At 35.4% G+C, this 23,758-nt stretch overlaps 1 protein-coding gene across 1 annotated transcript; it reads left to right on the forward strand.

The window, feature by feature from the left end:
* Nucleotides 1-270: 270 nt before the first annotated feature.
* On the forward strand, nucleotides 271-23,464 carry LOC149491035 (protein zer-1 homolog). Its single transcript, XM_089698045.1, has 8 exons — nucleotides 271-1,584; nucleotides 5,600-5,802; nucleotides 7,182-7,353; nucleotides 9,936-10,094; nucleotides 18,042-18,203; nucleotides 19,139-19,288; nucleotides 20,275-20,527; nucleotides 22,019-23,464. The coding sequence occupies exons 1-8, from the start codon at nucleotides 571-573 to the stop codon at nucleotides 22,189-22,191; spliced, it is 2,286 nt and encodes a 761-aa protein (XP_089554171.1). The 5' UTR covers nucleotides 271-570; the 3' UTR covers nucleotides 22,192-23,464.
* The last annotated feature ends 294 nt before the right edge of the window (nucleotides 23,465-23,758 follow it).

The raw sequence follows: 23,758 nt of genomic DNA on the forward strand, positions 1-23,758 counted from the left end.
TGAAGCCGCAGATGTAATATGTACAAGTTTTAGACTAGCATAAGTTGTAATAAAAGTATGTATTGTAAAGATATGTGCATAGTGAGATATGATTTTCTTTTATTTTATTCACTTTATTATTTTTTAATAAAACTTTATTTTCATCTATATGTTGACCAATTTTTTTAGTTATTTTAATAATTATTGTGTCAAAATTTGTAATTTTATAATTAGTTTTTTTCGGTAAAATGAAAGTTTCAATGGCAACAATAGTCGTACGTACATCGCACAGCGCTGAGCGCACTGCACTGTGGCCAACTTCTGTATAAATGGTATTAAAATAGGTTGCCGTCTAGATTCGTAGTTTACTATATCTATGAAATGTGAAATATTGCGTTTTCAGTCATCATTTATCACTCCGGTTCAGATCTCCTCCCTGTAAGGACATATTTCGCGACCTTGTGTAAAAATTATGATCCGTATTGTATTGATAACGACGTACATAGAATCTGACAAGTAAGCAGTAGAAATGGTGTAATTGCGTGTGTTTTGATTTGGCAATTGAAAGGAATAACCGAGAACTCGATCAAAATGTGGATGGATCAGGAAGTGTTTTCTTTGTGCGACAGCTCCCCGGACAGCCTTTACGACATTTGCATGGGATATGTGGTCAACAACTTGGATGTAATCACAACACAAGATCAACTCAGTCGATGGCGTAAGTTGAGAGATAATATTATCCTGCCAGCTGAAATATGTGAACGATTTCTAGAAGTTTACCAGAAGAAGAATCGCGTCAATGACAACGTCGCGAATATATTTCGTGACCGTGATCGCACCCGCTTGACAATCGTCAAACTGCGGAATGCGAGGATCACAGATGAAGGCCTGCGATGTTTGATGGAGCACAAGCCGGTCACAGTGGAGCTCGTGCAGTGCGAATACTTGTCGCAGGCATCCATAGACATCATCAGTGAAAATAATGAGAATCTAGTGGCTCTGAAATTTGGCCCGCTCACTTTTACACCCACTCCAACATACTCGTCGGACAGTTTCTACCACAAACGCCGCCCGGAGGCACACAAGCTGCGACGTTTGACTGTCCAATGCAGAGGTATGCTGATAATGCCGCTTATGCTATTGAAGCCACTGAAGAACCTCACTCATCTCGATCTATCAGAATATTCATCTGCCGGAGCCTACTCATTGTGCGAGTTGAAATGTCTACGCTCGCTGATATTGCACAATGTGCTCTGGTCAAAAGAGATCATTGACTGGATCTGCGTGCTACACAATCTGCGTCACCTTGATTTATCACACTCTAATGACAGACATGGGAAATATTACAATCCAAATGAGATATTGCTGAAGCTGGTGAGCAGACTGCCACATCTGGAGTCACTTGATATTTCTGGTACAAATCTGGCTGGGAATGGAGCTGCTGCTGTGTCGATAGTGAAAGATGGAGAGCAGGAATCCATGGAGGTGCAGGCTCGCTGTGACATCCCGGGGCTCGTGACTCGCGTGCACAAGCCACTGGAGTTCCTCGGCTTGTACGGCACTCATCATGGAGCTTGCAAGAGACATGACATCCCAGCTAAAGTGGTGAGTATGCTTTTTTATATACAAATTCATTTCAGTTTTATAAGCAATCACTGTACTCAATGTTATGTATGATATTAATATGATTATAATATAAAATTATTTACTTACCAACTTGGCATGCAACTACAACCACTATGTATTTGCTTTATGTACTGGTGGTGGACCCACAATTTAACTTTAAAACTCAATTATCTGAGTTGTGTTTATCAAAACCCATCAAATAACCTTTCAACTTTGAGCACACTTAGATGAAAAGTATGTTAAAATAAAATAAAGCATTTGAATGCTATAAAACTAAAATGTCAACTTTTTAAAGATGTAAATGATAACGTGAACAAAAATCAATCTTTCTGTATGTTTGTTTGAGAATCACGTCCAGGAACTCAATAATTTCCAAAGATTGAACTGACTTATTAGGTACATAGTCCTAAATAGCCTACAGTTTTAGAAACTCGTTGTGAACTAGTAATCTATATTTATTAAAAAAGCATTTAATTGATTAAAAAAAATATAGATGACAAAAGAAAGTTTTTTGATTTTTTTTGTTTATTATCACATTTGAAAAGGTTTTGATCATAAAATTATGTTCGTTATGTACATATTACAGGCCATCATATAATATGACAGGTAGATTTTTTTGTCAACCTTTACACATGATTATTATATGATTTCTTTAATCACTTGGACCAATAAATATTAACTTCAGCTGTGCTCCGCAGTTTCACCCTCTTGACTCTACTTCTGTTGGTGTTAGCATGATGTTATATATTCTATACCTATAGCCTTCTTCGATAAATGAGCTATCTAACACCAATATAATTTTTCAAATCGGACCAGTGGTTCCTGAAATTAGCGCGTTCAAAAAAACAAACAAACAAACAAACTCTTCAGCTTTGTAATATTAGTATAGATAATATTAACTTAATACTTTACTTCATAGTATAAAACAAAACAAAGTTCCTTCCTGTGTCTTAATCTTTTAAACTACACAACAGATTTTGATATGTTGTGTAGTTTAAAAGATAAATAATTTTAGTATAGGAATAATTTTAGTAGATAGAGTGGCTCAAGAATAATGTTTTAGTACATAATTTGAATTTGTTAAGTTTTAGGTAATGCGGGTGGAAAGCTGGGTTATTATAATATGCTCTTATTATATACAGCAATTTAAAAATGTAAAAGTTGTTTAGGTTTCATAAATAATAAATCTAAAATAGGCTATTTTTATTGGTCAAGGGTATACTATACTACTTAATTTCTGTTGTACTGATGAGTTTGGTTTCCCCCTTCTCAAATAATAAAATTTTGAATGTGGAAGAAAAAATTAACGAATTTATATTATGTTTTGGAATTCATATTGTTTTATTTGTTTTGATATATTAAAAAAGAATAGAAATAATATTCATATTTTCATGTAAAAGTTGACATGAAAAAAGTTTTTTTCAACAAAAATTTGTTTCTCCATGTTTAGAACTTTGTAGACAATGAATAAATAACATCCTATTCAAACATGCACTTTGGTAGAACAATGATTGTGTACCAAATAAAAATTCCAGTGAAGTTATAAAACAACATGGACTCTTATATAAACAAAAAAATTCAGACGTGGTGATATTTAATCGGTTAAGTGGTTTAGGAGTCCATTGAGGACAAACATTGTGACACGAGATTTGTATATATTAAGATTTTATCATACGTTAATCGTCACGTTAAAGCCTACGTGTATCAAACAGAAATTCCAATGAATTTCATATACCTTTGTATACCTATATAGGTATAGTAATCGTGAAAATAAACAATCAGAGGTGGCAGATAAGAGGTGAAAATTGACCGGAGACCGGAGTATGTTTAGAGAATATATTATGTATTTTACCTAAAGCCAACGCGTGCGAAATAGCGGCAATCCGAATACCAGTTTATGATTAAAAGCAGACTGAAAAATGTATCTATAGGTAGGTAGTATGAACTATAGATGTACCAAAGTACCGAAATAAAACAACCAACCACAGAACAGTTATGGCCGACAAAATTCAAAAGCGTGACAGTGAATTTGCATTTTGCACCGAGCACAAAGCCACGCCCACAACGCGTCAATCAATACCATCCAAACATTGGGTGGGTAGTTTTAATTAAAATATAACGAGAAACGTTGACGCTTCTGTTTCAAAGAAATACACGCAACTAGTATAAGCTTTTTCAATTTTCATTAATCCTGATTTGTTCGAAAACATACAATGTCGAGGTTTATTATTTCAGGATAAAATATTATTCAGTTTTATACATGACTAGCTGTGCTCCGCGGTTTCACCCGCATTGCTCCACTCCTGTTGGTCTTGATGATAAATAGCCTTTAGCCTTCCTCGATAAGTGGGCTATCTAATACCGAAATAATTTTTCAAATCGGACCAGTAGTTCCTTAGATTAGCGCGTTCAAACAAACAAACAAACTCTTCGTTCTTATAATATTAGTAGATATAGATTTTTCAACCGACTCCAAAAAAGAAGGTTCTCAGTTATTTCTTCAGCGATTTTGACGATCTATTTTTTATTTGAGTTGCCTTTCGGTAGGTCCTATTTTAATTTTGTCCAGTTCTGACCAATTGAAGGCAGTTGAGTTTCTTAAAAAAATATGAGTATGTATAATATGTATAATGTATTCTGATTTCCTTTCCATAATTGAAGCCCTCGCGCAGCGTCGCGTGAGAACAAGATTTCTTATAAGTCTTATAATGATTCAACTGCAAAGGGCTTTGCTCTAAAACATGACAAAAGTGAAATGATGTATTCTTCTGCCCTTTACGCGCATAAACGTATAGACAACAATATTTGTAAATATATTTTTTATCCCCCTTACGTGTATGTCTTATTTTTTTTTCATAAAATCTAATGTGTGTGTGTGTAAAATGTACTATCTCTATCACCATATCAACGCACATAAAAAATGACAAACAGAAAAAAATACCATCCCTTGTTTTAGGGTTATAATTAAAAAAACATCCACCTTGTATTGCAATTACTCTTTGCATGAATCTATACTAATACATATTATAAAGCTGAAGAGTTTGTTTGTTTATTTGTTTGAACGCGCTAATCTCGGGAACTACTGGTCCGATTTGAAAAATTCTTTCGGTGTTAGATAGCCCATTTATCGAGGAAGGTTATAGGCTATATATCTTTACGCTACGGCTAACAGGAGTGGAGCCACGGGGGTGAAACCGCGCGGAGCAGCTAGTTTGAAATGTAGAGAAATGGTCTCGTTACTGTTTAATTATACGAGTATGCGAGTATGTACGAGTGCGAGTATGTAAAGCTTGTTTTCGAAACTAGCTTGTGAAAATATCATCCGCGTTGGTTTATATTTCGTTCCTGGTTTTATTCATTTTTAATAATATTAAAATGAATGAGGTTTTGTATTGATTAATTATTTATTTATTTCCACACGCTTCATGTTAAAACAACATAGAACGCTTTATAAAACTTACAATTATAAATTATTATTAACTAGATTCTTACTGCATTGAAATATGAATTATTTATTGGCTAGATTAAATTCGAGATCAATTTTCAAAAAATCTTACTGGTGTTTTAGCACAGTCCATGCACATATACGTCAGACCAACAGAACCAGATGAGTGTGTAGGTACCAATCAATTCCACTCAAAAGTAACTCGTATTATACTGACCCTTCTAGATATTCTATATATCAGGCAACTAGAAGCAGACCTTTGATGACTTTTACTCAGAAATCAGAATAAACTCATATTAAATTGACACTTCTAGATAATACCTATATTCCATACATCCGACACCTACGACCAGAGGAGTAGCGTTGATTAATTGTACTCATAATGGGCTCATATTGAACTGAAGTTTTTACATATCCATATTCTATCCATCGGATCAATAGAACTAGACGGGTATACATATGAACAGTTTAAGAATGAAATCTAGAGAACTAGACGAGTAGGCAACCTTTTGAACAAACAATGAACTCATAAACAATTGACACTTATAGATTTCCGGCGATGCCAACGAGGAGCAGATCCTGACAGCTGCCAGGGCGTACATCGAGAGACCAGCGATGCTGACTCGCGTGCTGAACGACCTGTACTATCTGTTCAGATACGAGAATATTGCGTATGTGGGCCGAGCGCTCAATGTCGTGCTGAGGGCCATGGAACAGTACGTGTCGGAGAAGCCCATACAGATTTCGGGAAGGTAAGTTCTTTTCAGGGGTCGTCTCTGCAAATGTCCATTTTTTTGTCAATGGGTGTTGGTACAGCGCTTATCTTCGGGCGACCCACCAACTCCTTGCCTAACTATGACATAAAAAATACACTGTTGCAAACTCACAAACTGTTAGAAATTTGTTCTGGATAAAGATTGATAAAGCTTTGTACATTTATGTAATGGTGGGTGATAGCTGAAATGCTCTCACTAATAAGGAATATGATGTGTATATGGATCGTTTTATGTGTATCCTGCTAACAAACAATATATCCGTAGGGGCGATGTATTAATTTATCATTACTCATTATGCATTAGTCCTGTTTGTGATGCAGTTGGAAATGATTATAATCGAATGATTACTTACAAACATAAGTATCTACTCTTTTTAACCTTATGATTTCCTCTCAATTTGAGACCAAAAGGAGCATTCTAACCATTTTAACAACAGGAGATAAAAAAAAATGTGAATATCCTGTTGTGATAAGTTCTATTTTCTAGAGAACGTAACATTACGACGAATTGTTCTAGCGTTATTTTTTGAACCTTTCGTGAGCATGATACGTTAATTACTATAGTGTAATCATCATTTTGTCATAGGCTGTTTACTATGAAAGGCGGTTTGCAGGACTATTTCACGAGATAAATGTGTATGTACAACGTCGTTTTGTATTTTAGTTTTGTACCATTATCTAGACGCTGTACTGTGAATTACAAGTGCAATTTGCCAACGATGATCCGACCCAAGGTCTTGATATAATAGAATTACTGTAACTGCGCTCAAATGACACTGACAAGTGACATGCCTTTATGAAAATATAAGGAAGTATGCATATATGTACATTTATAGTTCTTTAAACATTTTTATTGATAAAAAAAATCAATCAGATTAATTAATAAGTATACAAAAAGCACCACATAAATCGGTATGATTTGCCCGTAATGCATACGCATAAGTTGGTTAATTTGTATATTTTTTTAAACCGCTCAATTAAATAGGTTAGCCGTTAGGATATTATAGAGAAGCTATTTCACATTCTTTTTTTAAATTGTAATTTTTTTGTAAAGATAAATTTAATTGCCGCCGTAAACCAAACCAAGTCGTACACTCATATTTTGGCCAAGTATTAACAAGGTGCGTACACTATTGTACGTAAAATTTGATAAATTTTTGTAAAGATAGTGAAAATTTAATTGAAATGAAATGAAATGAAATAAATTTATTTGTCCATTTTATGTTTTACAATTAATGTACATTGTAATCAAATAATGTATGATAAATTGCTACTGTAAACCTAAAATCCCATCTCTATCTGGCCAAGTGGACCCGAATTGAGGCCAAGTGCTAACAAAGCGCGTATACCTTCCAGCGCGACACTGTTCTACATAGTAAAAGGGAAGGAGAAGCCGCGCATCGGCATGAAGCTCAAGCGTCGCATCATCACCGCGCTGCTGGATGGTATGGACGCGCACATCGGTGATGACACGATGATGAGGAACGGCTGCCTCACACTCTGTCAGTTCAAGATACCCGGCGATGTGGTGAGTGACTTGGCGCATATGGCGTTAGAATTTGGTCGGGTTACGCTTCGTGGGCAACATTGGTTGAGCGACAGCTCAAAGCTCCAAGTGTCGAAGTGTCGAGTGCCACGAAGTGATGAACTGTCGTTCATTAACAATTTTGGGAATAGTTTTAATGTTGATGCTCTAAGGGTGACTTTTCAACTTGCCATGGTCTAATCTGCATATTGCATTGCTGCTTCTGCATATTGATAGCAACGCTGCTGTCTGCAACATGTTGAATTCCATTTTTGCTACATAAATAGGTAGTTACACTAACCCGATTTAATAATATTTATAAACGTTTTGGTACAATTTAGACCTTGGAGAAGGACATAGCTTTACTTTGTGTTTCAAAAATAAATCAAATACTTAGTATGATATAAATATACAAGTATATTAAACATACTCGTGTTGTTGTGTGTATAGGTAAACCAGAGTCTGATGGCAATTAGGGAAATCAAAATTTTGAGTGTGCAACCCTAGGGAAAATAGACTGGACGATCTTGATACTGCTTATTTTTTCATTTTGTCCTCAATATCATTAGTCACATTACATAAGTGGATAATACTGTACTTAATAATGAGATATCCACATAATATTATGTAGGTACTTATTACATGTATAATATACATATTACTTTCATATAGTTAATACATGTTATGTATTTACACAAACCTATATTTGTATATATTATCATTATCACTATGCCATGTGTTACGTTCCGGCCTTAACAGCAAACTGCTGACTACGCCGTTCGCATGGGAACGGAATGCGAGCGTGGTTTTGCTGTGTTATCTTTTAAGACTTCTTTAGAATAATTAATGATAATGCAGATCAAAACTCGATTGTTTATATTTTTTTATAAAATAAAACAAAAATAAAATAAAATTATGTTTATTTTCGTAAGTATTAACAGATACACATTATAAAATTGACTTGGTTGGACTTGACAAATAGCCGTATTGGAAACTCCTGTAATAAGTTTTCATAAAATTATATTTTAATCAACAAAGAATATTATAGTTACCTACTTATAATATTTTTAATTTAAAGTATCAAAACGGGTAAGTCCAATGTAACAATAAAATCTTCCACGCGCTTCAAAATTGAAAATTGACCCTTCATTGAATATTTTTCTATACACATTGTAAACAACACCTCTTGCTTGTGATCGCAGCGGCTTTTTCGACATTTTCGAAGATTTTGAAGACAAAATCCTAAAAATTAATCATCAACTCAAATAATTTGACAACCAATTTGATAGTTGTCAAATAAAGTTACCACATGAAAATCTTTTACTTTTTAAATATAAATATGCCATCAGATTCTGGTAGACCTATATGATTATTATATTAATATCAATATTTGAATATCTATTAGCAAAATAATAACATGAAAGTAATTATAATTAAAATACTCATTACAGATAGAAAACTATTCAGACCTTGGATATAAAATAATATTCCTACGTAAGATATGAGCAAATTCACCTTGGAATTAGTTCAGTGCTAAAGTCATATTCAATATTCGTACCGTGTTCGTTGTGAAAATATGTTGCTTCAGATTCTGTGGAAAAAGAATAATATTTCAATATAAAAGAATCAAAATAAAAGAAATAGAACTTCAATTATCTAATTTAAAAAGTATTATATTCTAATAAATAGGGTTTCTTTCATAGACTTTCATGAATTTTGGAATACTACCATCCTCATTACGTATGATTTTGGCCACACCATCATTCATATAAATAAATTATTTTTTACATATTTTCAACTGATACGATTAACGAATATCTAATACTTTGTACATCAATAATACAAAAATATATGTCAACAGTTCCTACTCATTTAACTTCACGCAGAGGGTAGAAATACGAATGAAGTTCATAAACCCATACCTTTCTAATTAGTATAATTCCGAATCAAAAGAAATTATTCTCACACTAGCCGTTAATATTATAAATAACTTGGCAATACATATGGAAAACTTGGCACTCCCTTACATATGAATTATCATATACATGTAAATAGTCGATATACTTTACCTTTTGAGTAAACATATCGTGGGACGAACGCACGCAATCGATTTTTTTTATAGAATCTCATTTCTAGTCTAAAATAAATTATATTTGCAATTTTTTTACTAGCCTGATTCTGCGTGTTAACTCGCGTAGTTTAGAAGCTAAAACCTTATGAGCTAACTCAGTTTACAATCTATATCTGTCCAAAATTACACAGAGAACTAATAAACTGTTTTGGAGAAAAAGTACTCGACCAATAAAAAAAACTTATAGCACTTGAGAATATTTATTTTCTCATTGTATTAAAATTTTCGCAATTTAGAATCCAGACTATTAGATTTCTAAATTAAAGCGTATTTATTTCACTAGTTTCAATTACTTTAAACAATAATTCTATCCTCGGTTTCGTAAAAATCTTCTCATCTTATCAATTGTACTGGAAAACATTAATTTTTTGTTGGATAAAAAGTTGTATGCTAATATTCCATTATCATCTGTGTATTGTAACCAAAAAGTAACCATTCCACTAAACGTTTCCAGCTATATGAATACGAGCGCGTGGTGCAAATCCTACTCAACGTGGCAGAAGCTAATCAAGAGTGGTTCGTGCAGCGCATCGCTATATACCTGCTGAACTCGCTCGCGTGCCAAGTGGACGGCAAGCAGAAGCGTTTCCTTGGCAACAAGGGAGCTATAGCGGTACGTATTTATAGCTAGCTATGGAATGGGTTCCTTGTGAAACTTGTAGGAATAATTATTGGAAATTCAAAGAAATTAATGCACTTGCGTGCCAAGTGGACGGCAAGCATTATAGCTATGGAATGAATCCCTTATGGAACTTATCTTTTTTGGTTTCTTTGTATACTATAATATATAGTGAACATAGAATATTTTCCCTGCCATGTCCTTTAAATTGTTCTTTCATTTCATAACATTCGTTCTAAAATGTCCTCTGTCGGACATCTTCCCCGAGGATTTCTAAAACGCCTGATTCACGCTCACAAACTATAACAGAAATAAAATACGGCAAGTGGGTTATGTATAACATAATATAATTTTTAATTCAAAAATTTGGGTGATTGTTGTAATAATAATTATTATTATTACAATCATTACAAAATTATTAAAATTGCATTATGGTTTTGGAAATAAAATAAAAATATTAATCTAGAAAGGTAAATTTGAAAAGATAAAAAGAGGATCGTCGAAAACTGCTTTATTTTTTTAAATTTCATTGGATCTTCGAAAACTGTTGTATTTATTTATGTATTTTATATAAAATATTTTTAGGAAATCTCCTATGCAAGTACAATGTTTGTGTCCAAAATGATATATGTTATAATAAATAATGTACCTATTAAGCTCTGCACTAACATAAAAATAATGTATTTAGCACTGCACTCACATAATATTATGCGTGTATAATGTTTTGCATTGCAATTGTATATTATATGTGTTAATTATTATTATTAGCTGTGCAAAATGAAAAAAAGTAAGAATCCACAAAAGCGACTCGATAAAATAAAACCCTCCTGTGTGAATACGCCGCCCATAAAGCACAATATTTCTTTGAATTTATTACAATTATAATTTGTAAAAAATGTTTGTATGAATGTAAAGTTGCTTATGTAATATGTTACAAATAGATATCTATTGAACTGATTCGGCTGAATTTAATGTAGAGCTATTATAATATAGTAATGCAACTTCGAGCTAAAACTAGTATTCATCTATACTTATTATAATATATAAAGCGCTAATCTCAGGAACTACTGGACCGATTTGAAAAATTCTTTCGATGTTAGATAGCCCATTTATCGAGGAAGGTTATAAGCTATATATCATCACCCTAAGACCAACAGGAGCGGAGCAATGCGGGAAAAACCGCGGGACCCAGCTAGTGTAAGATAATAAGATTAGTGAAGTATCATGAAGATACTTTACCGAAAAACGAGTTGTTTTCTTGCGAAATCCTCATTTTAACAATACGTTTTGTGTGCATTTGCGATTTTATTTTTTTGTTTTATGCCAAGCTGTCTGATCCTAAGGCCTTTGCAATATAATAATTTTTGTCTCTGTCGTCCATAAGCTGATCATATTTGGTTTTATGCTCTGTGTGACATCGAACATTTATTATGACAGAAAAATAAAGAAGATTACTATTTTTTATTAATTATTTTCTGTGAGCTAGAACCCTAACTCAATTAGGGTTTCGTTTGTCCGTTACCCGTTTGTAAGAAAAGTTACATAAATACGATATAAAAAATAAGACTTATTGAGGATTTTAAATTATAGTAAGAGCTATTGCTATTGTTCGAATATATTTGGCAAGGCGAATTTATTGACTGCCGTTATTTAAACCAGTTAATTACGGTGATCTGAAGCTTATCCTATCCTACTAATATTATAATTTATAAATGCGAAAGTGTGTCAGTATCGATGTATGTTTCTTACTCGTTCACGAAAAAACTGCTGGACCGATTTGGATGAAACTTTAAAGTAACCTGTATTAGGTTATACATAACAGAGAATCTATAGAAAAACATGATTTGATTGTTCTGTATGAACAATGTTCAATGGTGTTTTGTCTTTTTAGTTACAGGGCGTATGAACTTTGTACAAGAATTGAACACAACACTTCGATTTTACAGTTAAGTGAAGTCCCATGTCCCCAAGTGGGGTAAGGGGCAGATGCATTATGCATACATCTGTTTCACTGATCGATTTATTTAGGGACAAGTAGGTGATCAGCCTTCTGAATCTATGCTTCTGTGTCCTGCCAGACCGAGACATTTTTTTTTTCTTCGTCTCCACTGGGAATCGAACCCAGGACCCCTCGGTTCTACGCTCACGCGTCAACCACTGTACCAAGGAGGCGGTCCGATTTTACAGTTTAATTGCGTAAAATATTTAAAGCTGTGGTCTATAATCTATATCATTGATGAAATACAAAATAAGTTACTCAGTTGCTATGCAAATGTTTGAACTTTGTGTTTCTAAGTCAAAGCGAAGGCTTGCCTGTTCTTTTTCAAGTTGTTATTGTGTTACATGCATAGCGAATGAAATATGAAATAAATAAATTTATACAAAGTGTTCATTTATACAGAGAAAGTTTCGTAGTAGTCGAAATCAGACTGTAAAAAGTGAAGTTTTTTTTTAATGTATATTTTATGCATTATTTTTAAATTTTATGAGATGATTTTTCTAAAAATATATGTAGGTAGGCGGGTTACACTCCTGACGTGTGACCCGCCCAACTGACGTAAACATTAAAACATTTTTATTACTTTTTATCGTTTTCCCGAAGAATTTGGCAAATTAAAAAAAAAAAGTTAAAATATCAAATATTTCTGAAACTTATAAGTTTCGGTTTGGTAATGTTTACTTTTTTTTACTATAAATGAGCTATTCTTTTACCCCTTAAAAACGATTACACCTATAACAAGTCACCCTGTATAATAAAGCAGTTTTCGAAGAATAATAAAATATGTATACTTATTTTCAATTTTTTAATATTGCAAAGGCAGTCCATAGTCCCTATAGACTTAGCCTACCGATCCATCGAACACTCCCTTTCCATAGCCCAGATTTTCAATGCCCATAAACTCAAACTCAACCTCAAACTCAAACATTTATTTATTCAACTAGCTGTCCCGGCGAACTTTGTACCGCCCAGTCAATGAATGTCGTGTTACCTTTGGGCTTGGAACTAATTTAGGCTTTGATGAATGGAATACAATGATACAAAATAAATAAAGATATATAACAGCATTTTATTTCGATGAATAACACATAGGTATAGGAAAAAGAATAAAAAAAAACAATAATTAGATACTTGATTACTTCATACACGTGCCAGAGAAAAATTATCGAATTAAACTACGTTTTGCAGCCTGGAATGCATTCGGATTGACTCTTTTCATTCTTTAACTGGTGTCAACCACGAAATCGTTTCCTTTCACTTTAGTTATGATAGTTCTACCACTATCATCTTGTTGCCTGTGATAGTTTCTACAGTAAATTTTCGTGGATTCCTTTTGGAACACTCGCTGTCAACCATGCATGTTGATTGGCGGTTGATGGTGCCACACGGTCCATCAATCATATTCGTGATTACAACATAATGTCGGTCTGGATCGATTGAATACATCCATCATTGAATAATCCGAAAGATGTGTTGCTTTAATGTAACTCATTGCTTGAAAACACGTGTGGTAATGTCGAGCCGATCACTTGATAATTGTCCGGGACGCAGCAGTAGAATAATTTCCATCCATTTTGGATTTCATTTAAATTTAATGAATACCAGGCCGACCATAATGACGAACATATGTCATTGCATCTTGCGCATATTCATGCGTATGACTTGGGCTACCTGTGTATGTCGCCGGTAAAATAGCACCTAAGCACCTAAATAGCCCAATAAATATTTTCTGCATCTTCTTCTCTGTGCTAATTGCATCGCGTAAATGGATGTAATCTTCAAAACGCAATTTAGCTTGGTTCAATTGAATGAGCCAGGGCCTCCGTTTCAATTTTAACGTTATAATATTATTTCAACGCAATATTGTTGAAGCAGTCGACGAAATCGCGACAAATAGTTGTCAGAATTTTTACATTTTTAAAGATTTTTTTTAAAATAATTAATCGAACTATCCTTCTTGGTTAGTTTCCTCACCGAAAATACCTTATCAATTTCTGAAAGCACGCGTAAACACAAATATTTGAGGAATTTTTATGTATCTGCTTTAATTGCACTTTTCAATAATTGATTTTAAAAAAATACAGACAATAGTTTATTCACCCTTTTTACTTTTTAATTATTTTACACAAAATACATTTTTGAACGCATGAATGTCAAACAATATTTTGACCCAAGAAGCTTACTTATAACACTTTTGACCGTATTCAAACGTATTTGACAGGATTGACAACTAATGATTGACATGTACGAAAATCAAAATTATTTTTATATAGTGGCCCGCCCCGACTTCGGCCGTGGTACATATTTCGCAATAAAAGGTAGCCTATGTCCTTTCTCGGGTATCAAAATATCTCCATACCAAATTTCATGCAAATTGGTTCAGTAGTTTAGGCGTGATTGAGTAACAGACAGACAGACAGACAGAGTTACTTTCGCATTTATAATATTAGTATGGATTAGACTTCTTCGAGAAGCACTTTTGAAACGTCAATACATATTTTTTACATTTACCACCGATTCGGAAGCAGTATCTGTGGAGAAGAACCGGCAAGAAACTCCATACTTTTAAATCATATTATCAGTATTACAATTTAATTTTACAAAATATGTAACTGCCAGCCTGCCATAATATGCCAGAGAACTGTCCTGTGGTTTTTACGCGATAACCCTCCATGGGTTTTTATCATATTTTGCAATAGTCCTACATTGGCTGTATCTCTATAGTGCAGTCATGGGCAGGCTGCGGCTGGTGTCCCACATCACATTAAAATTCTCTAAAGGGCCTCTGCGTGTTGGACCTGTGTCCCCACGTAAGCCTCCCAAAGGACCGGGTATCTTCCTTATGGTGGTACCCGTGTATTATGGAGATATGTATACATACATCGTATGTATGTTTGTAATTTGAATAAAAAAAATTAACATTATTTCAATCATTTGAATTAAAAAATCTCAGCAGAAATAAGTTAATAATTTTTTTATACTTATAATATAAGGATAATGTAGCCCTAGAAATTATGAATTCCTTGAAGGCATTTAATACTTGATTACAGAGGCGGCTCGCCCTAAGGAGCGCTGGTGCAGTGAACTCCCATAAATAATTATAATAAAATCATACTCCTTAATTTCATTATTAATATTAATTATTACTATTTAAAATCAACCGTAATCGTAAAAAACTACTGTCAATACCAATGAATATATCCATCATTCCATCATTCCATACACCTGAATAACTGTATTATACAGTAACGCGCGAAGCGGTGCGCTCACGATTACGCTCCAATGAAAAAATATTTAGTACATTTCCTAATACGAAATCCAATAGGAGTGAAAGAGAGGGTTTGCCAGTGCCCTGCGCGCGTGAAACAGAAGATTTTCTATGGAAAGATAGCAAAATTCGGGGCGCCGCTCCCGCAAACGTTGCCGGTTCGTTTTTACCGCCGCGCGCGATGTTGCCACTCTCTATATTATAAACAAACACTCGACTCTCGAGTCAACTTCAATGCACGTGCGCGAATGCAAATTCGGGAATTTTCTAATTAAAATCATAAGATACGTGTTGAAATAGTCTGTAGTTATCAGTATTACTTGTGAGTGTGAAAAGGAACAATTATAATGTGGCGTTCATTAAAAAGTGTGTTAAAACGTTACAAATTCGGCTTGAATTGAAAGCTAAGGGACTGCCACGGCCTGAACTTGACCTTACGCAAAAATGTACGACAAAAACGAAAACATATACGCGTGTGTTTAAATCCGAACAATATTATGTGAAATCACCGTGGTTGTGTGGTTGTGATGAAAGCAACAACAGACATTTTCGAATGTCTTGTCGCTTTAAGTTATAGATATTTTTGCACACCAAAAAGAAAGACGTATGTATTTCCTTTATAAGTAATTTTTTTGATAAAGTGTAAGTGAACACCCATAAAATTTTGTCACGAGCCGCCTCTGCTTGATTACCTATTTGGACTGGCGATTCCTCATTAATTATTATTTTTTATACAACTGACTCATGTATTTGAATTGTTGGTTGGTTGACAAAGCATCGATTCTATTGAAATGTGGGCTGTGTTCAGATCTGTCCAACGGAGCCGCATTGATTAATTATTAGAGCTAGCGCGCACGAGCAACTTTGTCTCCGCAACTAATTTGTCTTTCCATCAATTATATGGGGAGTTGCGTCGCTACGTGCGCGCACTTTCATACTAGCCCATGGGTGGAGAGACAAAATAGTTGCGGAGACAAAGTTGCTCGTGCGCGCTAGCTCTTATTATTATCGATACGTCGAGGTGTTGAGGTGTCTTTATTCTAACACCACAATGTCAGTCGGATTACAAGAGCTGTGGTTGCACGGTGTCAATTTGACTGTGTAGCGTTGAGTCAGGCAAGGGGAATAAGCAATGAACATTTTTAAAATCTCTATATCATAAATTATTGTATAAATCATTAAAAAATATATTGTTTCTATTAAAAAATTATGTCTCTAATAATATCTAGACACGCGGCAGCATGTCAAGCCAAGTTCAAGCGAAGAGACTGGCGAGCAGCAGCCGTGTGTTTACACGAACCATTTGGAGCCACTTTTCACCCCCTTATAACTCGAAAACTATTTAACTTAAATTTGGTACATATCTTTATATGAACCCCAAGACAAACAAGAAATGTCAATTTGATGAGGCTAGTTTTACATACTGTTTATATTATGTGAGGTTCAAAAAACTAGCCAAGTCAAATTCTGAGGTTCAATAGGTCATTAGTTGTTTGCTTTGTGAAAATAATTATATTATTTAAATTAAAAAAGTCATATTTTAGAATAAACGTTGTTCTCTAAGGGAAAATTCAGTTTTCAGTTCACCTAAGAACTTAATACATCTTTGTAAATAAATTTCTGGACTGTCTACAGAACTTGGCATACCTTTAGATCTCATTTCTTTTTTCGGCAAATTAAGTCAACGATTGAACTTGGCTCCAATTTTTACATTTATGTTTTTGGTGGGATTTACTTTATTCTAAAAGGTCATGGGACTTTTTTATTTGTATTTCAATAAAGAATATATTGTCCTGTTGAAAAATAATAATTTATAGCCATTGTCTAAAAATCAGTTTAAAAAAATTTCACTCGGTTGTTCCATGACAACATAGATTTGTATCATCAGTAGGGCAATTTGACGATGATGCCATGAAAAAAATTAGGTGGAATCGGTGCATGTACTCATGCGCCAGATCGCACTGTTATGTTAGTTTCCCAAGTTTTCATAAACTTTCGTTTATCAAATATACTTATTCTAATTTCTGATGTTACATATATATATTATACATACCTATTTCTTTTCAGAGAAAAGTCAATACTAGAAGCATTTTGGAATCAATAAATATATGTTGTATGTTGTGTTTTTTTCACCCTGCAAAAATTAAATATGTGAATTATTTTTTAAATCTAACCCGTTACCTGTATTTTCCAGTTCTTTTATACTGACAACACGTATGTAGGCAATAATAATGAAATTCAAAATTGTTATGATCATTCAAACTTCCAATGTATGACATAAATTTGTATGACGCTCGATGTTTCTGTGTTTTGAAAGGCTTAATAATGAAAAATTAAATAAAAATATAGTAATATAGTAAAATAAATTCAGCTATTTTTTCTTACATTTTGGTTACGGAACAAAGCCTTCCTTCCTGAACTTTTTCTTATAGAGATAAATCACAAAAATGGGTCAACAAGGTCTGCCGGGGCTGCTTGTGTAGCATTAAATTGTTTATTCAAATATGCCCACAGTTACAGTTGCCATTTGGTTGACGTGTGAACGTTTCAACAAATAGGTCTCAATATCGATGCCCAAAAAACGTCACAGGTATAGGGTACATATAAATGAAGTTTCCCAATTCCTACACTCTAATCTATTGGAGAGAAATATGTGTTCATGTGATTGTTCCAGAAAATGCTGAACGTGATATCCGAGCGCCTCAACCGTCGCGTGTGCGATGACGTCATGGAGGTGGCTTGGTCCACCATGTGGAACGTCACCGATGAGACGCCACAGAACTGCCAGCGGTTCTTGGATAATCGCGGAATGGAGTACTTTCTTACGTGCTTGAAGGTGAGATTCGGTAGATTTGATCCAGTTAAGGATACTAAAATTACACGCTCGCTCTACAGAAGTATTGATGATTGATATTAATAATTATAAGAGCGCAACGCCAACAAACTGTTAAAAAGTGTAAATTTATAAATTAAAAAAATACCTTCAGGGTATGTTCTATTTAGCTTACCTGTCGCTTAAAATGATAAATGTATGGAAATGTATGTCAAAATATGTAGAATACATCCCCAAATCTGTAGAAACTATCCCAATGGGCAATGATAACAAGGCTAACTAAAATACTACCCATCCCAGTGCTTCCCGGACAAGGACGAGCTACTCCGCAACAAATTGCCTATAATTAAGAGCAAGTGTTGAAAACATCCCTAAGTACAACTATAACCTTGTGTTGAAACTGGCCCCAAACACCACACATAAGCTAACATGGCTAACTAAAATAACACCCATTCCAGTGCTTCCCGGACAAGGACGAGCTACTCCGCAACAAAATGCGTATAATTATAAGCAAGTGTTGAAAACATCCCTAAGTACAACTTTAACCTTGTGTTGAAACTGGCCCCAAACACCACACATATAAGTTAACATGGCTAACTAAAATAACACCCATTCCAGTGCTTCCCGGACAAGGACGAGCTACTCCGCAACAAAATGCGTATAATTATAAGCAAGTGTTGAAAACATCCCTAAGTACAACTTTAATCTTGTGTTGAAACTGGCCCCAAACACCACACATATAAGTTAACATGGCTAACTAAAATAACACCCATTCCAGTGCTTCCCGGACAAGGACGAGCTACTCCGCAACAAAATGCGTATAATTATAAGCAAGTGTTGAAAACATCCCTAAGTACAACTATAACCTTGTGTTGAAACTGGCCCCAAACACCACACATATAAGTTAACATGGCTAACTAAAATAACACCCATTCCAGTGCTTCCCGGACAAGGACGAGCTACTCCGCAACATGATGGGGTTGCTAGGCAACGTGGCTGAGGTGCCCCACCTTCGCCCTCAGCTGATGGACACGCTGTTCCTATCCGTCTTCTATGAGCTACTGGACTCCGCTAGCGATGGCATCGAGGTATAGTATATGGGAAATATTGGACTGACCGATAGGCTTGGTTGGTAGTGGCCCTGCCTTCCAAGCCAGAGGTTGTGGGTTCGATTCCCACCCGGGGCAAATATTTGTGTGATGAACATAGATGTTTGCTCTGTGTCTGGGTGTTGAATATCTATATAAGTATTTATTTAAAATTATATATGTATGTTTATCTGCCATTTGGTTTCCAAAACACAAGCGAAAGCTTAGTATGGGATCAGATCGTTCCGTGTGTGAAAAATTGTCCTGAAAATATTTATTTATTTATTTATTTAATCTCTTTTACATGTGGTTTTTGGCTAAATTTGTTTTTCGAATAAGGGTCTATTGAAGGTTGAAAAAAAAATACAGCGTGTAAATAAGACAGTTTTGTCTTTTGTAAAGTACCCAAACTCACATTCAAATGGCTTGAAATTATTGTTTCATAACATCTTAATTTGAAAAATCCTGGCACTTATTTTCAGTTACACATATTGGCAGTCAGTACTTCAATTAAGGTTTTGAACGGAACCGAGTTAAAGAGTTATTATATAGAAAGAAAGAAACCGTTGAATTTTATTTTTTTGGGTCTTTCTGTAAATAATATTCACTAATCATATTATAATAAAATACACTACAATTACTAGTACACATTTGAAATAGGACCAGGACCGTAAGGATAAATTTCAAAAAGTAATATATAGAGATTAGAAGCATAGAAGAAATTGATAAAAAAGTCAATACTTTTTGATAAAATATCGAGGGTGAACAAAGACGAGAGCATTTGTATGTACAAAATACGCCCCATGTTTCCTCTTAATCCAAAATTTTGAACTTTTCTATATAAAAACATCCTTTTTTATGTTTTATCCTTTTATTTTTTTCCTGAAGGTTACCTTAAAGGCTAAAATGAAATTGATGTATAACTTATCGTTGAACGTTCAAGACAATAACGAAACGTCTGGTGTAATCCGTGTGTGGTGTGTCAGGTGAGCTACAACGCGGCGGGCGTGCTGGCGCACATCGCGTCGGACGGGCCGGACGCGTGGACGGTCGCGGAGCCGTCGCGCGACGCCGTGCTCGAGCGCGTGGCCGCCGCCGTGCAGCGCTGGGACCGCCGCGCCGAGCGCAACATCAACTACCGCAGCTTCCAGCCCATCCTCACGCTGCTGCACGCCTACCACACGCCGCAGTGCCAGCACTGGGCCGTGTGGGCGCTGGCCAACCTCACCAGCGTGTACCGTGAGTGCGCAACTGGCCCTTTTTTTTAAGTGGGGAAATCTGGCATAGATACCCACGGCCTCCGGGGAAAGGGCCGTGGATTCCTACCGACCAAATCCCCACTGTATTCCGTCAAGCCGCATCAACGACGGGGTCACGGGTATAGGTAGAATTCGTCCGTGACCCCATCAGCAGCTGCCCGTCTCCAGGCCAACACACCCTTCAGCCGCGCCACTAGCTCGCACGAGCCACTAGCTCGCACGAACCACTAGCTCGCACGAGCCACTAGCTCGCACGAGCCACTAAATCGCACGAACCACTAGCTCGCACGAACCACTTGCTCGCACGAGCCACTAGCTCGCACGAGCCACTAGCTGCCAGCCAGTACTGCGAGTCTAGTCCCGTGGCATAGTGCGAGAGGCTGCTCCGCGTAGCGAATAATCTTACGTGGTATATAGTGAGTTACTGCTGCAAGTGAAGTCCCGTGGTACAGCGAGAGTAGCTGCTGCACTGTGAGTGCAGTCCCACGATAAACCGTGAGTAAATTCTGCGAACCTCCGTGGTATAACGTTAATCGCTTCTCCGAGTTAAGTTCCGTGATACATATGGAGTGACCCATATATAGTAAAATAGTAATGTGAGTAGATTCGAGTTTGACTTTTTATCTATACTAATTAATATTAGTATAGAAATAAAGCTGAAGAGTTTGTTTGTTTGTTTGAACGCGCTAATCTCGGAAACTACTGGTCCGATTTGAAAAATTCTTTCGGTGTTAGATAGCCCATTTATCGAGGAAGGTTATAGGCTATATATCATCACGCTACGACCAATAGGAATGGGGCCACGGGGGTGAAACCGCGCGGAGCAGCTAGTTTAAAATATATCATTCGTAAGAGTCCACACTGAACTTTACATAAAATATTGACAATATTTCTATTTATTTGTAGTTAATGTTATAAATGTCAAAATTTCAAACAAGAATTAACAAATGGATTGTATATTAAATTCTGGATAACAAATGAATTATTTTGTAACATGTTCATTAATTTCGTGTACGTAATCGCTCACATTTGTAATTGTTATATTCATCATCATCATCAGCCCATATACGTTTCCACTGCTGGGACACGGGCCTCCTATGAGGGTACAGGCCATAATCCACCACGCTGGCCAAGTGCGGGTTGGCGGATGACACATGTCGTCGAACTTTTCATTCTTCGACATGTCGGTTTCCTCACGATGTTTTCCTTCACCGTTCGAGCAGTGGTGATGTTACAACATGCGCAGATAAATTGAAAAATCAATTTATTTCCTGCGCGCTCGCCTGGTCTCGAACCCCGGACTTATCGATTCGAAGTCCGAGGTCTCACCACTGAGCCACCGTGAGAATCTGTAAATGGCTTATTGTGATTATTATATTATGTGACTATCTTTAAGAATACAGCTGTAGATTCTCCTAAAAAATATAAATAAATAAAAATTAAACCTAACGGAACGCTTTCTCAATTCCAGCGGAGAAGTACTGCAACCTGGTGGAGACCGAGGGTGGGCTGAACCTGCTCCACGAGCTGCTGCGCCATCGCCGGCCATACGCCACCATCAAGGAGCTGGCCATCATCGTGATCAACAACTGCACCCGCTTCACACGCGAGAACCCTCCGCCGTTCGAGAGTCCGGACAACTAACTAGAGGAGTTCATTGAGGGCGTCAGCCCTCAAATACGGGAATAGCCAATCGTTGCCGAATGGCTGTTAGTATTCGCAAACAATTTGGTGGTGATCTTCGCCGCGCTGCGAGTGCTAATCTATTTCCCGTAGACTGGCCGACTGGCCCAGTGTCGGCCAATATGGGCCATCAGTGGAAGTGATGTGTGAATTGAAGTGAACAATTTTGTGCTCGGATTGTGCAGTGTTCGGACAATGATGGCAAATGTCGGCTGATATGGGTTTAACTGGCTTTTAGTTAAACATTTGGACACAAACTTCAGTGCGAACACAAGTGTTTATTCTATTTAAAATAAAGTTAATATAATATGATTAGTTGTAAACTTGTGCTTCGATCTGCTCAGCTTCTAAAGGGTTTTTCGCTCTCTGTGTGTAAATATAACTTATATAACAATACTAATGAATTGAAAACAGATTTTAAACTCTCTCAACCTTTAGGACCGTTTTGTTTGACAAAAAATTCACACTAAGTCACTAAATAAATGTGCGGCTTGCCTTGAAAATATTGTATAGTTATGTTATGAGGACAAAAAATGTTTATGGGAGTGTTATTGGACTTAGAATATTTGAGATTTTATAAGCCTACATTTTTATGTGTAGTACCTAAAAAAATATGTGAAAAAATATAAGTGGGTTAATCTCAACAAAATTAAGATATTTGTGAGAAGGTGTAAATAAAAGGTCCCTTTCTCTCAGTTACCCCGAAACACTAAGGCTAGCTTCTAGCTTCCGAAAATGAATTTGAACAATTAGTTAAATTAATAGTAAATTCTCATTCAAAAATATAATACGGTTAATGTGTAGAAAACATAATGAAGAAAAATTAGCTTAACTTGATCCTTCTCTATTATTCAATCATTTGATAGCGACCTCTAAATACTTTTAGGTATTTAAATAGGCATTTACATGAGTTATAATAACGCAGGTTCGTTATTATCAATTAATACAAACTATTCAATTGAAATTTATAAATCTGATTTTATGTTTATTACAATTTAACAATTATTCTTTGTAAATATTAAATAGGTTTGCGATATTTTTAAATGGTATGACATATATATATTAGGTATCATATAATACCTAATGTATTATAGATTTTATTGAGATGCGCCGAAATAATTTTAGTCTACGGTATAAACTATAAAGATAGGGTTTGTCGCGGCAAACGACATCTGCAATAGAATTAAAATGTTTAGATTTAACAAATGTGAGCCGCTATCTTGGAATATTTAACTCGTATCTTCAAAGTTGTTTATAACCGTCTTTTGAAATTAGACAATATATACAGGGTGTAATCGTTAATAATTCCGTAACTATTGCAGATATCAAAAAACTTTAAACTGATATCGAAAGTACTTAACCTAATGAGTAAAATGGCCATAATAAATTTTTAAAAATAAAACGAGAAATAACCAAAAATGTTACATTAAACGCTCCCATACAATTTATTTCCCATAGATTTTGTATTCATAGTAGATTTTCGAAGTGACGTCCTTATTGTGCAATACAATGAGGAGGTCTATTTACA

This window comes from Colias philodice, chromosome 1, assembly GCF_061535455.1.
Source record: "Colias philodice isolate Cphi_HAF_F1 chromosome 1, ilColPhil1 Martin Lab GWU primary, whole genome shotgun sequence".
Taxonomy (NCBI): Eukaryota; Metazoa; Arthropoda; class Insecta; order Lepidoptera; family Pieridae; genus Colias; species Colias philodice.